Genomic DNA, 14255 nt, shown 5'->3' with positions numbered 1-14255 from the left:
CAGTTTATGTCAAATTGTACAATATGCATTTTTAAAGCTTTCTTTAAGTATAACAGCTCTGACTGGTTGATCAATTGTGTCATTATTACTGACAAGCAATATTAAAGTGACACGGGTAGCACTACAGATCCAAAAATCACATACACTGTCAGTTCATTGTTGAAGGAAACGATTAATAGAAAATGTAAGTCCTGTTTCCTTTCAGTAACGTCATAATTGCACAAATGGAGATCACATTTTTCTTTGTCTGCATGTTAAAATCCAACTAGTTAAAATTACTCTAATGTAGAAAGCTTAGCAAAAACATCATGTTTTCACATTGCATTGACCGATTCACCACAGTTACTTATTTGAAATGCTTTACACATCGCATAGAGTACTGCAAGCTGTATAAACATACAATCTAAAAATCATACAAACTACTTTTTTACCTCCATTAAAGCTAGTGCTTATCCATTAACTACCAGTGCTTAATCTTTAGATACTTGTATCTTTTTAAAGGATACTAGCATTTACTGTGTATATTAGATAATAGTTCTTATGTATTAGATGCTTGTGTTTATGCATTAGACTAGTTCTTATACTTAATACTAGATACTAATACTTATTAATTAGACATTTATTAAAGGGATACTAAGGCCCAATCCCAATTCTACCACTTTGCGCTTCCACTTACGCCTACTTCTTGTTTTGAGCGTTCACATGAAGGGATAGGAGTGTCCCAATTCTCTTTAACTTTAAGGCGCAGGGCTAAGAGCAAGGGCTAGATACCCCTTCAAACTGAATTTTTCAAGACCACCCTCGAAACCAAGGGGTACGAAAATTTCCCAGAATACACCAGCCAAAACAACAGTGTAGCTGCACCTAGAAGTAAGGAGATGCACAAATTAGTTTTTTTTTTGCCGTTAATACGAATTATTTACAACAAACAAGCACGTTTTAATACATTCATAACCGATTTCATGTTTTACCGTCATGCTTAAAAAAAACCCCAGCTAAAATAAAAAAAAAACACGATAAATTTTGCTATCTATAATCCATAATAATAACTCCTGTATAGCAGTCCCACAAAATTCTGACACTCGATGACACTCGAAAACCCTGTCAGTAAAGTCTAGTGGCTAGGATTGAGCTTTTTACAGTGTCTGCTATAATGTTAAAGTTTTTTTCGTGTGATTCCATAGATGATTATGGCCAGTGTAAATGCACAGTACAGTTACAGTTACTTATTGCTGCATTATATCATCATGATAACATGATATATGCCTTCAGTGATTTCCTGAAGATAAGTACCAAAAAACTGGAATCACTAGAACAGATCGTCTGACCTAACATAAAGAAAGAGATTGCAATGACATGATAACATGTGCATGTGTTGTAGTGCTGTCCCATTTCTTAGAGGTAAATTTTGAAGCCCTTCAAGGGGTAGGGGTAGAGGTAGGGGTACATAAAAATAGAACTGGGATTGGGCCTAACACTTATTAAGTAGATACTAGTACCTCTATTAAATTTTCTATTTTATTTGAGATTTTTTAAATTCTTATTTTACTAATATGAATTTAGTTGAACACGATGGCCATTTAGATTACTCATTAGATCAAAAAAACTAACAAAAAACTGCAAGGATAAGCCAAGATAAGAACTGTTACTTGTAATAACAATAGTAAACAGACACAAATACAGTATCTAAAAAGTAAGTCCTAATATCAAATGAATAGCTACTAGGGTCTAAAATATATGTACCAGTCGCAAATGTAATCCATCGAGTACTAGTCAAAACAAAAATCTGATCTCAGTAACAATTCCCTGAGGAAGTCAATGGCAAACAATAAAACAAACAACAAAAAAAAAAAAAAAAAAACTTTTGATAGTAGTAACAAGAGTAGTTACTAGTCATAGCTACAATCTAGAAGTACGAGTACCTAAAAAATAAGTATGTATTAAATAGAGACTAGTATCTAACGAATGATCTTTTAAAAAGTTACTAATCCCTAAAGAATAAGCACTAGTCATTAAATGAAGCACTAATACATAATGGAAGACACATTATCAGAAGTAATATGAATGCACATACGTAGTAATACAAGTGCATATAAATAAGTAATAGTAACATGAAAATAGACTAAATGTTAAAATGGCTTGCCACACACTGAGAGGTGATACAGCTCTAAAGAGTTTGCCTTCTTATATTTATGGTCCCCTGAGTGTGAATACTCGAGTATAGAATAAGATTCAGAAAACCAAAGAGAATGAAAGCAAATGGAAATACACAGGGTGTTCAACGGATCAGCAGCCTCTTCGCACATCGAGCATGTTGTGTTACAAAACAACCTTAGTTCAATCTTCAGTCTCATTCTGTACCACAAGCACTTTCAGTCCCTGCTGTTCTTCAGTGGTGTATTTCCTTCTAGCTGCTCCTCGGTAAGATGCTCCTCATGTCCGAGAGCACCATGGATCTGTAGCTGCGCTCCAGCCCCTCCATGTACTCCAGGTAATTACTCACTCTGAAGCCGTGGATTGGTTCCTCCTGCAAGCGGGTGAAAGAAGCAAGAGATTTGATGAGCAGCGCTTGAGAGAGCCGGTTTGCGCAAAAGGAGGTAGAAACGGGCTTATGACAGCTTTAAAATAGATTGCAGCAAATTCATTTCAATGAGAGTTTGATATTCTTATTCCAGTCTGAGCAGATCCTGATTATGCTGCACAAAGAGAGGCTAAAGTAGAGAAGATTGTGTTCCGCTACATGAAATCATGCAAGATTTTACAACTTTATAAACATTACGGCAAATCTCTGTGCCTGTAGTAACATTAATGAAACAGGAATTCATATGCAGACACTGTTTGCAGCACGGCTACACGTTCTTATAGTAAACAAAACAGCGCGCCGTCTAATACACTCTGACATTTAGCTGGGGATAAATAATATTGTTTAGACAAAGCCAAATGAATTACATTTTGTTTACGATGAGTCAGCCGATGCAAGTCCTGAAGCTATGCCTCCGGTTACAAAAGGACACTTCGGTCCGTGGTGAATGGATGAAAATGAGAGAAAGGATAATAAACCTTTATGAGTTTGCTGCATTAAATAAAATATGGCTGCAGTGTAAGCAGTTTTGTGTTATAACTGCAGACCACAGCAGTTGGTTTTGGAAATGACAAACAAAACAGACACACACACGATGCTTTAAGAGCAAACAAAACAACTAATGACTGGACAAGTCCATTATAAAATGAGCGATAACCAATTTTAGGCCCTGCTGATGGATGCTAGATATTGTCATAAATTTAAAGACGGAGCCTAGAGCCTAGAATAGATTCAGATAATAACAACAGAAAAGATATGGATCATGAAAACTAATTTGCTGCTTTGATTACAAAAAAGGTTAGTAATGAGTAGGCCAACACGGAATCTGCGCTCGCAGAAGTATGCAGATTTTTAGCCCATCATTGAGTCTATTTATTTACTTGTGTAAGTGTGTGTAAATTTATATTTATTCAGTTTTTAAAGTAATTTCAGTACTATTATTGATTAACAGGCCTTACCATTAACACCCGCTAACCTGCCAAATGTGGAGAGATTTCAGCTGTGGCAGGTTAGACAGCCTCTCCTACTAGCCACTTTGTCTGGTTGAAAATAATTTTGTAATAGTAGTTTTCTTAAAAGCAGGGTTCAACAATAAGGATGGCCTAGTATGCGTGCAAATGTGATCTTATAATAAGCAGCACGACTGACAAAAAATAGTGTTCACACGAGGAAAACAAAGCAGGTAAATACCGATTAAGAGAATGACCATTCGTGCGCACAGCTGATGTGATGCGCGCGACTGTTTAAAAAGCGCACGCGCTCCCGTTTACTGGCGCGAAGTAGCCGTACTTGGAAACTCAACTACTGTCATCGGTTTACTTTGAAATGGACTGGACAAAAAGCAATGCTCGTGCACACACAGTCCTGCTGATTTCAAGGGGTCCCGAGGTTTTTAAAAATGTCTTTTTGCATCATTTGTTCATTATCACACACAGTAGGCCTATGTTTTTAACCTGCTTTCTTTTACTTACAGTTATTTCTGTTAATGGTTTAATTATATTTTTTTGCAATAACATGCGTTAATAGGAGAATAACCCTTAATTTATGTAAAGTTAACTGGTAACCTAAGAGACCTAGCCATTAATTTAGATAAATGGCAATAAATAATTTTTTTTTTGTTTTAAAAAAAAAAAAAAAAAAGGCAACACACAATACACAAAAAATTTAATGAATGAGGAGGCATGTGGAAATAACAAAAAATCTAAATCAAGTAATTTTTGCATGCCAAAGTTAAATTTTATGCAAGTAAAATATATTTTCCCATCAACAAAATTGTGGCGAGTGAAAATAGCGAGTGGCTAGTAATATTGGAAAACTACTAGCCATAGTGGCTGGTGATCAAAAAAGTTATAATGTCAATCTCTGTTGACTAATATGAAAGTGTTCATACTGTATGATTTTTTTACAATACAGTTTGTAAAGTAACATTTTCAGTCTTTTAGGAGATATATTATTTGAGAGACTTGATTTGTTTAGCAAATTAATGAATTTGCATTGTAAACATTAAATAAAAGTTTAAAAGGTATTATTTTTATTTAATATATTAAGATTTTAAGAATGATATTCGATAATTACAAAATTATTCCGCATAAATCCACAGATTCTTTGCAAAATTCTGCGCAGAAGTAAAGCAAGGCAAGCTTATTTATATAGCACATTTCATCCACGATGCTAATTCAAAGTGTTTTACATAAACAGGAATAAAAGAAACAAGTATAAGACAATAAAAACAATATGAATGTGCAATAAATCAAGTACAATTTAATATGTGCTGAATAATGTTCAATTTATACTTTAAAGGTCCCATGAAATGCCATTTTTTTATCCAATTTTTGATGTAATCTCAACTAAAAAATGAAGAGAGGATTGGACAGAGTAGCACCTCCCCTTTTTAAAAAGTAGCCAATAGCCTTTTGTTTGTGACAGTGGTTGAGCTCAAACAAATCAAATGACAAGCAAATGAGAAGCTTCTTGAAGGGGGCAGGGCATGTCAGACACTAGAAAGCATTTGATTGGTCAAGCTTTAATGAAAAACTGAAGTATGAAGTGATGCGAAAAAAAAAAAAAACATTGATCCATTTAGACAGAAGTGACAAACTGCAAACTTTACATGTTTAAATTGGTTATATATCTCCTAAACATGAATTTTGTCACTGTTTTGGAGCACACCAACATGCACTACCTGACAAAAGTCTTGTCACCTATCCAAGTTTTAGGAACAACAAATATTAACTTGACTTCGAGTTGATCATTTGGTATCAGACGTGGCTTTTATAAAAGGCAAAGGTTTCTAGATTACGTTTATTTTAACAAAATAAAATATGATCATGCCTTGATTTTAATTATTTAATTAGGACAGTAAGGTCTGACTTTGCTTAGACAGACTTTTTTATCACTTAACAGAAATAATGTACAGTATGGTATATAAAGTCATGATGCAGTGGAAAAATAATTAACATAGTGTATGACTCCCATGAGCTTGGATGACTGCATCCATACATCTCTGCAATGTCTCAAATAACTTATTAATAAAGTCATCTGGAATGGCAAAGAAAGCATTCTTGCAGGACTCCCAGAGTTCATCAAGATTCTTTGGATTCATCTTCAATGCCTCCTCCTCCATCTTACCCCAGTCATGCTCAATACTGTTCATGTCTAGTGACTGGGCTGGCCAATCCTGGAGGACCTTTACCTTCTTTGCTTTCAGGAACTTTGATATGGAGGCTGAAGTATGAGAAGGAGTGCTATCCTGCTGAAGAGTTTGCCCTCCCCTGTGGGTTGTGATGTTATGGGCAGCACAAATGTCTTGATACCTCAGGCTGTTAATGTTGCCATCCACGCTGCAGATCTCTTGAACACCCTGATACTGAATGCAACCCCAAACCATGATTTTTCCTGCACCAAACTCTGACTGATTTCTGTGAGAATCCAGGGTCGATGTGGGTTCTAATAGGTCTTTTGCAGTATTTGTGATGATTGGGATGCAGTTCAACAGATGATTAATTGAAAAAATAAATCTACCTTCTGCTACTTTTCAAAAATAATCAACTAGAAGTCAAGTTATTATTTGTAAATTTCATTGGAATTATGGAAGTTGGAATAATACATTTTACGCTGCTGTTGTATGTCTACTTGCAGATTGGAGAAGCTTGGAGATTCTTCAACAGTACGTCATTTTCAAATATGCTGTAGAAAAGGCATACAGGTTTGAAATGACATGAAGTAAATGATTAATTTTATTTTGTGCTTTTTTATGTGAGAGATTATTTGAATCTGTACAAAACTGATAACAGCAGTGGAACAGAAGAACAACTATAACACAAAACCACGGAACCATTAAGAAGAACGATTGCAACCAGTGTGAAAACTCCAGATGTTTTCCTAGAGAAAGAAAAGTCGTCTGCTCTACAAAGCCATTCAAAATCAGAAAATGGATGCACGCGGCTGTTAAAAATGAAAATGACATTTTAATTACAAGTACCCATTATCTAAACACATTAAAACTATTTCATTGCCTTTTGTTGCTGATAAAAACGAGGGAGAGAAAAAGGCCTGTTTTTGCAGGATGCTTTGAACTGACTAGCCAGACTTTGTCATGGTTTTTGAAGTGTTCACTGCTGGTGACAGACAATTGCTTTTGAAATGCTGCAAACAAAGAATGACTTTAGCTGAGTTTGATTTCTGCTACGTTTGGAATCTTCCAAAATGGATTCATTGTACATTTACTCTGGCATTCAGCTTCAGATTGAAATCGGGAAGGATTGTTACAAGCAATTTCCACTGCAATCTTTAATTTAGATGAAATATAGATACGTTTTGCAATCCTGGATATGCACCAATCCTCAGAAACCTTTCAGGAATTGTCAGAAGTGGTTTCTCTGTTGTACAGGGTACACCGTGAAGGCCGGCGTGCGCACACACAAACACTAAAAAGTTTAGAACTTTTAAGGGTGAAACAAGGACAAGAGTGTAATCCGATTTACAACAGCCATGCTCACACACTGGAAACCTCCACACTCCCTTAAAACAACACAGCCTCAAAATGTTCTTACATTAAAGGACTAGTTCAGCCAAAAATAAATATTCTGTCATTATTTGCTCACCCTTGTGGTCTTTCGAAACCCTGAAGAACATGCTTTTTGAATTTTTATGATGATGTTTTGTCTTTTTTGCCAGACCATGGTACTCCCAGAACCCTATTCGCTTTTATCACACATAAAAGAATAGTGCGAACATCCAGCTAAGCTTATTTTGGGGTTGAATGTTATAACGTCTTCCAGATTTAAAAACAACATGAGGATGAGTAAATTATTTTATAACTGAAGGCTTTTAATACATACACAAAATAAGAGAATTATCCAATATTAAATTATTTCAGAAAGTAGTTTTTAATGTGTTTGCATGCAAATCAGGAAACCGGTGGCACAAAAATTCACGTTTACATGAGATTCTAAGCTTTACCAGATTTCTCACTGACTATGTTTACATGGACATCAATAAACAAATAATTTGCCTTAATCTGAATAAGGCAATTATATGATTAAGATGTTTATACAAGTTGCTTTTTGAATGTTCCTTTTATGATCCCATTGTTCATATTATAGCACATAATTCGATTAACATCATTGCGTCACTATGCTATCCACATTTCCTCTGGAGTTTCATGTAATTTCAGGTGTTTCAATTTTAATTTGTCGACTTTAATTGCAGTTCGACAGTTTCACTTTTATTTAGGAGCATTTCATGCATGCCCCCCTGACAAACGAGATATTGGATGAGAGTATGAAGTGCTGGAAGTGTTGTTTTAATGGAATTTGATACCGCAAGCTGTGTGGGAAAAAAACCTGCGCATTTCACGATGCAGGTGTCTGTGGTCCTTCACTGACTCTTAGGTGCAGAGAATATTGTCAAACAGCCATGTGTGTACAGACTATCCTTTTGCAAAATGCGGCGAAAATCCTATATGACGGTATTAGTTTTATTAAAGTGTTTACATGTCTGCACTGCACTTCAGTAATGCGGCATACTCCACATGTAATAAAATCGGCATACTCCACGTCTTAATTCAGTTTCTGTTTAGTTTGAGTATTTACTTTAGTTCGATTAAGGTAATAAAATTTTTTTAAAATAAAATAAAAAATTTTAATTACAAAAATGAAACAAAAATTCACTGTTTACAAAGTAGCAGGGTACCCCCGGGATCCTCCAAATGAAATTCAAGGCTTTTTAAGACCTATTTAATGCCATTTTAAATGAAATTCAATGCCAACTTCATACCCATTCCGACAGAAGTATGAGGAGAAAATGGCAAATGTGTATAAATTTTGAACCATAGAAAATAATTATGTACACGTGGGATACTTGAATTAAATAAAACATTTTATTATATGTTATATTTAATACATGCGCAACAGCGTAACACAAATTTGATTTGTAATAAACAAATAAATTTGAACTTGGTGTTATACACTATAGCAACTATATGCAATTTTTTTCGCCCTGACTCTCAAGTTCTGTCAACATCTGCTTGTGACTTCTTCTCAACGCGTTTGCTGCAGAGTTGGTGTTGAGCCACAGTAAGATAGGATGTTCCTTGGCTGTGGTGGCAAAGCTTCTAATGTAGAAATTTCTTCATTACTGATAGCCAAAGCTGTTTCAGTAACCAAAGAGGTATCCGGTGCACAGAACTGCACAATAGTTATTTGGCAGTACTAAATGCAGTGTGTTTGGCACCCTTCATATGGGAGTTGTAACACCCATCGCCGCTAGCTTAAAAGATTTCCGGCACCAACAGCAGTAGGCCTTGTGGTCATTTCCTGGCACACGCTTAAACCGACACTTTCCCATTTTAGCCGACAAACTAGGCTAGCGACTATCTTGTTCTGTACCATTAACCATAGTAACGGGTGCGCACGCTTTGGCGCTTTCTGCTATGACGTGGAGCACGAGGTGCACTCAACGTTAAGCTACATGAATTTTTTATTAGCCTACATTATTAACAGTTTATTTTGTTACGGTATGAACTTAATCCTGAAAAAAACTAAAATAAATAAGCACAATAAGATCTTTGTAATGAAATTCAAGACTATACTAAAATTCATTGTATACTAAATTCAAGGCTATTAAGTCCTTAATTTGAGATTTATTTAAGACTTTAAAAATAAAAAAATTAAGACTTTTTTAATGCTTTTAAGACCCCGCGGTACTCTGGAAGTAGACTCTTAGGCAAAATCCCAATTCTATTTTTGTAGCCCTACCCCTTCCCCTTGGCCCTTGAGTGTGAAGGCGAAGGGCTTCAAAATTTACCCCAAAGAAATGGGACATCACTACAACACCTGCACACGTCATCATAAGTCATTGCGATCTCTTGTTTTATATGAGATCGATGACTGTGACTGCTGTAGTTATTCCAGATGCGTTATTTTTTGGTATTTATCTTAACGCAACGATATCTTGTTATCATAACAATCTAATGTGGCAATAAGCTCATAACTGTACTGTGCATTTACACAGTGGCCATATTCATCTATGTAAACACACAAGCACAACATTAACATTATAGCAGACACTGTAAAAAGCTCATTCTCAGCTACTAGACTTTTCTGACAGGGTATTTCGAGTGTCATCGAGTGTAAGAATGTTGTGGGACTGCTATACATGAGTTATTATTATGAATTATAGATAGCGAAATTTTGCGGTTTTTATTTCAGAGTTTTTTTTTAAAACATGATAGTATTACATTAACGTGATTATAACTGTATTAAAACATGTGCTTGTTTGTTATAAAAAATTTTAATAATGACAAAAAAACTAATTTGTACGTCTCCTTACTTCCGGGTGCAGCTATGCTGTGTATGGTGTATTCTGGGAAATTTTCTTACCCCTTGGTTTCGAGTGTGGTCCTGAAAAATCTCTGTTTGAAGGGGTATCTAGCCCTTCCCCCTAGCCCTACGCAAGCTAAAGAGAATTGGGACACCTCTACCCCTTCATGTGAATGCGCAAAACGAGGGTTAAAGGGAAGGGCTAAGGGGCAGAATTGGGATTGGACCTTAATAACCAGAGTACTGTCTTAATCATATTAAAATCGGATTATTGGTGTCCATGTAAACGCACTCATTGACAGCTAAAGTCACAGCATAAACATCAGCAGCTCATAAATTTTGAGATGAATCTGTTCTGTTGTACTGTATGCATGTTATCACTTCTTTACAGTGAATGCAGCACATTTTTGTTAATTGATTGGTCTGATTATTTGGTGTATGAAATATTACCGCCGTCACTGTTTAGAAGTGCCCGCTCAAGCTGGATACATGTCTGCAGTAAGGACTCTTGATGGAATTGACGAATAACATAAATGTTCCTCGTTTGTACAATCAGACATGCGTACATTAATAAATTGCAAGAACACAGATACAGTTGTTTACATGCAATGTGACAACAAGGTATTGTGCAAAAAAAAAGTATTTTAAACCGTTTTTGACCTTTAACAATAAAAGAAATTGGGGTAATGCATTTACACGCTGTTACACATATCAGCTTATTAAAGAGATATTCACACAAAAATGAAAAGGCAATCATCATTTATCCACCCTGTACCTGTACTTCAAACCTTTATAAGTTTCATACTTATGTTAAATACAAAAGAAAATATTTTTAGGAAAGCTGGAAACCTGAAACAACTGACTTCCATAGTATTTGTTTTTCCTACCATGGAAGTCAATGGTTACAGGTTTTCAGCTTTCTTCAATATATATTTTGTGTTCAAACAGAATAAACAGGGTTTCTACAGGTTTCACCAAGTCAAATTATAGACTTTTTAAGACCTTTTTAAGACCATCAAGAATGAAATTTCAGACTTATATAGGCCTAACAGGGTTTCTGCTGGTTTCATCAAGTCAAATTTAAGACTTTAAAACTCTTTTAAAGCCATTATAAATACAATTTTTTATTTATACAAACATACATAAACATACTTTAACATAAACATACTTTAATGTGTCAAAACAAGAAAACTCTAGTTGTATACACTTTTTTTCAACATTATATTTAACATAATAAAGTTCAACATTGTTAAAAGTATATTTATTGTGAAGACAATTACATAAATAATCAAAATATATGTTTGTCAGCTTTTGGTCCAAATTGATTGAGAATAACTTCTTTTCAACCTTATGCGTTTCTGTTATAAAACTTTAAGTTTCATGCCTATTTATAAATATTATGTCTGCTCCTTTAAATAATGTATGACTGGAAATAATGTAAAGGCATATGTTGCTCTGTTACTATCATAAGCATCTGTGTAATTGTTTTTAGTTTACTTTCCCTGATTTTATTAAGATGGATTGTTGGTGAATGGATGGATGTTGGCCCGATTGGGTAGCTTTACTTGGACAGAGGAAAATAAAGACCTGTTGAAAATTATTTCAGACCTACAAAACAATATTTCAGTGAATTTCAGACTTAATTTAAAGGCCTAAAATTTTGTTTTTGAAATTTTATAAAATTTAAGACTCCGCGGACACCCTGGCTAAAGACAACAGATTTTTTTAATGGCACATCAGAAAAAAAAATGTACTTGCCCCATAAAAAAAACTCATTCCAATTAATTATTTCTTTGCCACATATTTTAAATAATGTGTCAAAACAAGAAGACCCTAGTTATATACATACTAATTTTTCCACATAACTTAAAAACTCTTCTATAAAACTCATTAAAAAAAACATAATAAACTAAATGTATGCACAACAAACTGTTATAATATTAGTTATAAATACAGATTTGCTAAAAGTTTGGCATTATTGGTGATTATTGGATAGGATTGGGTAGCTTTCGATAAACAAAGAAAAATTGAGACCTGTCAAAATGATTTAAGAAAAACAAGACAATACTTTGTTGAATTTAAGACATTTTAAGACTTTAAGACCCTGCGGACACCCTGATAAAGAAACACATAAAGGTATGGAACCACATAAGAGTGAGTAAATAGTGCTGATTTTTTTTTTTTTCATTTTTGTGTGAACTATCCCTTTAAGCATAATCGCCTTATGTAAATGTTAAAAAGGTTATACTGCACCTTAAGGAAGACCTGCAGGTCTTGTGTCTGTGTGTGCTGCAGGATGTCCTGCTGTAGGTGACGGAGAGCAGAGACACATGTGTAGACCTGGTAATCTGGTCCCATAATGACGCAGGTGGTCACATACTGACAGATCTCGGGCCAGTCCAGGTAGTTCCAGAAGCACTGGCCAAGCCACTGAATACAGATCTAACATAACAGGTAGAGGGAGAAATAAAGAAAAAAAGTAGTTTTAAGAAAACACTTATGATATACATTTTTAAACACTGATCAATATGAGATGCTGGAAAAATAGGAGAGATCGATGACTACTGAGTATTGGATTCTAGCATGAGCCTTCAGTATTTTTGTAATCTTATAGTTAAATATTTATTTCAGAAGCAAACCTGGAGTTTTAGCAGTTTTATCTCACAGTCTCCACATTAATATTAATAAGACTAATCCATTTCAACAACGATTACAAATATATTCTTTTTATGAGCACCAAATCAGACATAGTAGACAATAAATGATGAATAGGATGATATTATTCATGACCATATTCAGCTGTACTCACACAGGAATAAATAACGCATACAAATTGTCAGAATATTATAGTTCTAAATAAAAATGTTTTGCTTAAAGAAATGTATATTTGTTGAGAACAAAACAATTATCACATATACAGTGCATTTTTTTGTTACAGTCTTATTCCAAAATGGATTAAATTAATTTATTTGCTCAACATTCAACACACAATACCCCATAATGACAATGTGAAAAATGGGATTTTTTGGAAATTGTTGCAAATTTATTAAAAATATAAAACCTGAAAAAAATCACATCTACATAAGTATCCACAGCCTTTGCTTAATACTTTGTTGATGCACCTTTTGGTAGCAGTTACAGCCTTAAGTCTTTGAATATGTTGCCACAAGCTTGGCACACCTGTCTTTGGGAATTTTTGCCCATTCCTCTTTGCAGTACCTCTCAAGCTCTATTAGGGTGAATGGAAAGCAACGGTGTACAGCCAATTTCAGATCTCTCTAGGGATGTCCAATAGGATTTCAGTCTGGGCCACTCAAGGACATTCACCGAGTTCTTGTGAAGCCACTCCATTGATATTTTGGCAGTGTGCTTTGGGTCATTGTCCTGCTGGAAGATGAACTGTCGCCCCAGTCTGAGGTCAAGAGCACTCTGAAGCAGGTTTTCATTCAGGATGTCTCTGTACATTGCTGCATTCATCTTTCCCTCTATCCTGACTAATCTTCCAGTTCTTGCTTCACTGCAAGGATGGTATTAGCCTGGTGGTGAGCGGTGCCTAGTTTTCTCCAAACGTAATACCTGACATTCACTCCAAAGAGTTCAATTTTAGTCTCATCAGACCAGAGAACTTAGTTTCTTATGGTCTGAGAGTCCTTCAGATGCCTTTTGGCAAATTCCAGGTGGGGAATGGCTTCCGTCTGGCCACTCTTACAATACAGGTCTGATTGGGGAATTGCTGCACAAATGGTTGTCCTTCTGTAAGGTTCTCCTCTCTCCACAAAAGAACGCTGGAGCTCAGAGAGAGTGACAATCGGGTTATTGATCACCTCCCTGACTAAGGCCCTTCTCCCCCAATCACTCAGCTTAGATGGCCGGCCAGCTCTAGGAAGAGTCCTGGTGGTTCCAAACATCTTCAATTTACGGATGATGGAGGCCACTGTGCTCATTGGAACTTTCAGAGCAGCAGAAATTTTTCTATAACCTTCCCCAGCCCTGTGCCTTGAGACAATCTTGTCTCTGAGGTCTACAGACATGCACTGTCAACCCTGGGACCTTAAATAGACAGGTGTATGTCTTTTCAAATCATGTACAATTAACTGAATTGACCACAGGTGAACTCCAATTAAGCTGCTGAAACATCTCAAGAATGATCAGTGGAAACAGAATGTACCTGAGCTCAATTTAGAGCTTCACAGCAAAGGCTGTGAAAACTTACGTACATGTGATTTTTCAGGTTTTTTATTTTGAATAAATTTGCAACAAATTAAAAAAAAATCTTTACATTGTCATTATGGGGTATTGTGTGTAGAATTTTGAGGAAATAAATGAATTTAATCAATTTTGGAATAAGGCTG

General features: G+C 35.3%; 1 protein-coding gene across 1 annotated transcript in view; it reads right to left on the bottom strand.

Annotated features, from left to right (window-relative positions):
• Positions 1-1844: 1844 nt before the first annotated feature.
• Positions 1845-14255, bottom strand: part of tbc1d32 (TBC1 domain family, member 32) — a 72472-nt gene continuing 60061 nt past the window's right edge. Inside the window, exons 33-34 of the mRNA XM_056481515.1 lie at positions 12157-12345; positions 1845-2527 (exon numbers count right to left, since the gene is read on the bottom strand). Of these exons, the coding sequence (XP_056337490.1) occupies positions 2408-2527; positions 12157-12345 (309 nt within the window). The 3' untranslated portion in view covers positions 1845-2407. The remainder of the gene's footprint in view (positions 2528-12156; positions 12346-14255) is intronic.

This window comes from Danio aesculapii, chromosome 20 (assembly GCF_903798145.1).
Source record: "Danio aesculapii chromosome 20, fDanAes4.1, whole genome shotgun sequence".
In the NCBI taxonomy this organism is placed as follows: Eukaryota; Metazoa; Chordata; class Actinopteri; order Cypriniformes; family Danionidae; genus Danio; species Danio aesculapii.
This window is presented reverse-complemented; position numbering and strand designations above follow the sequence as displayed.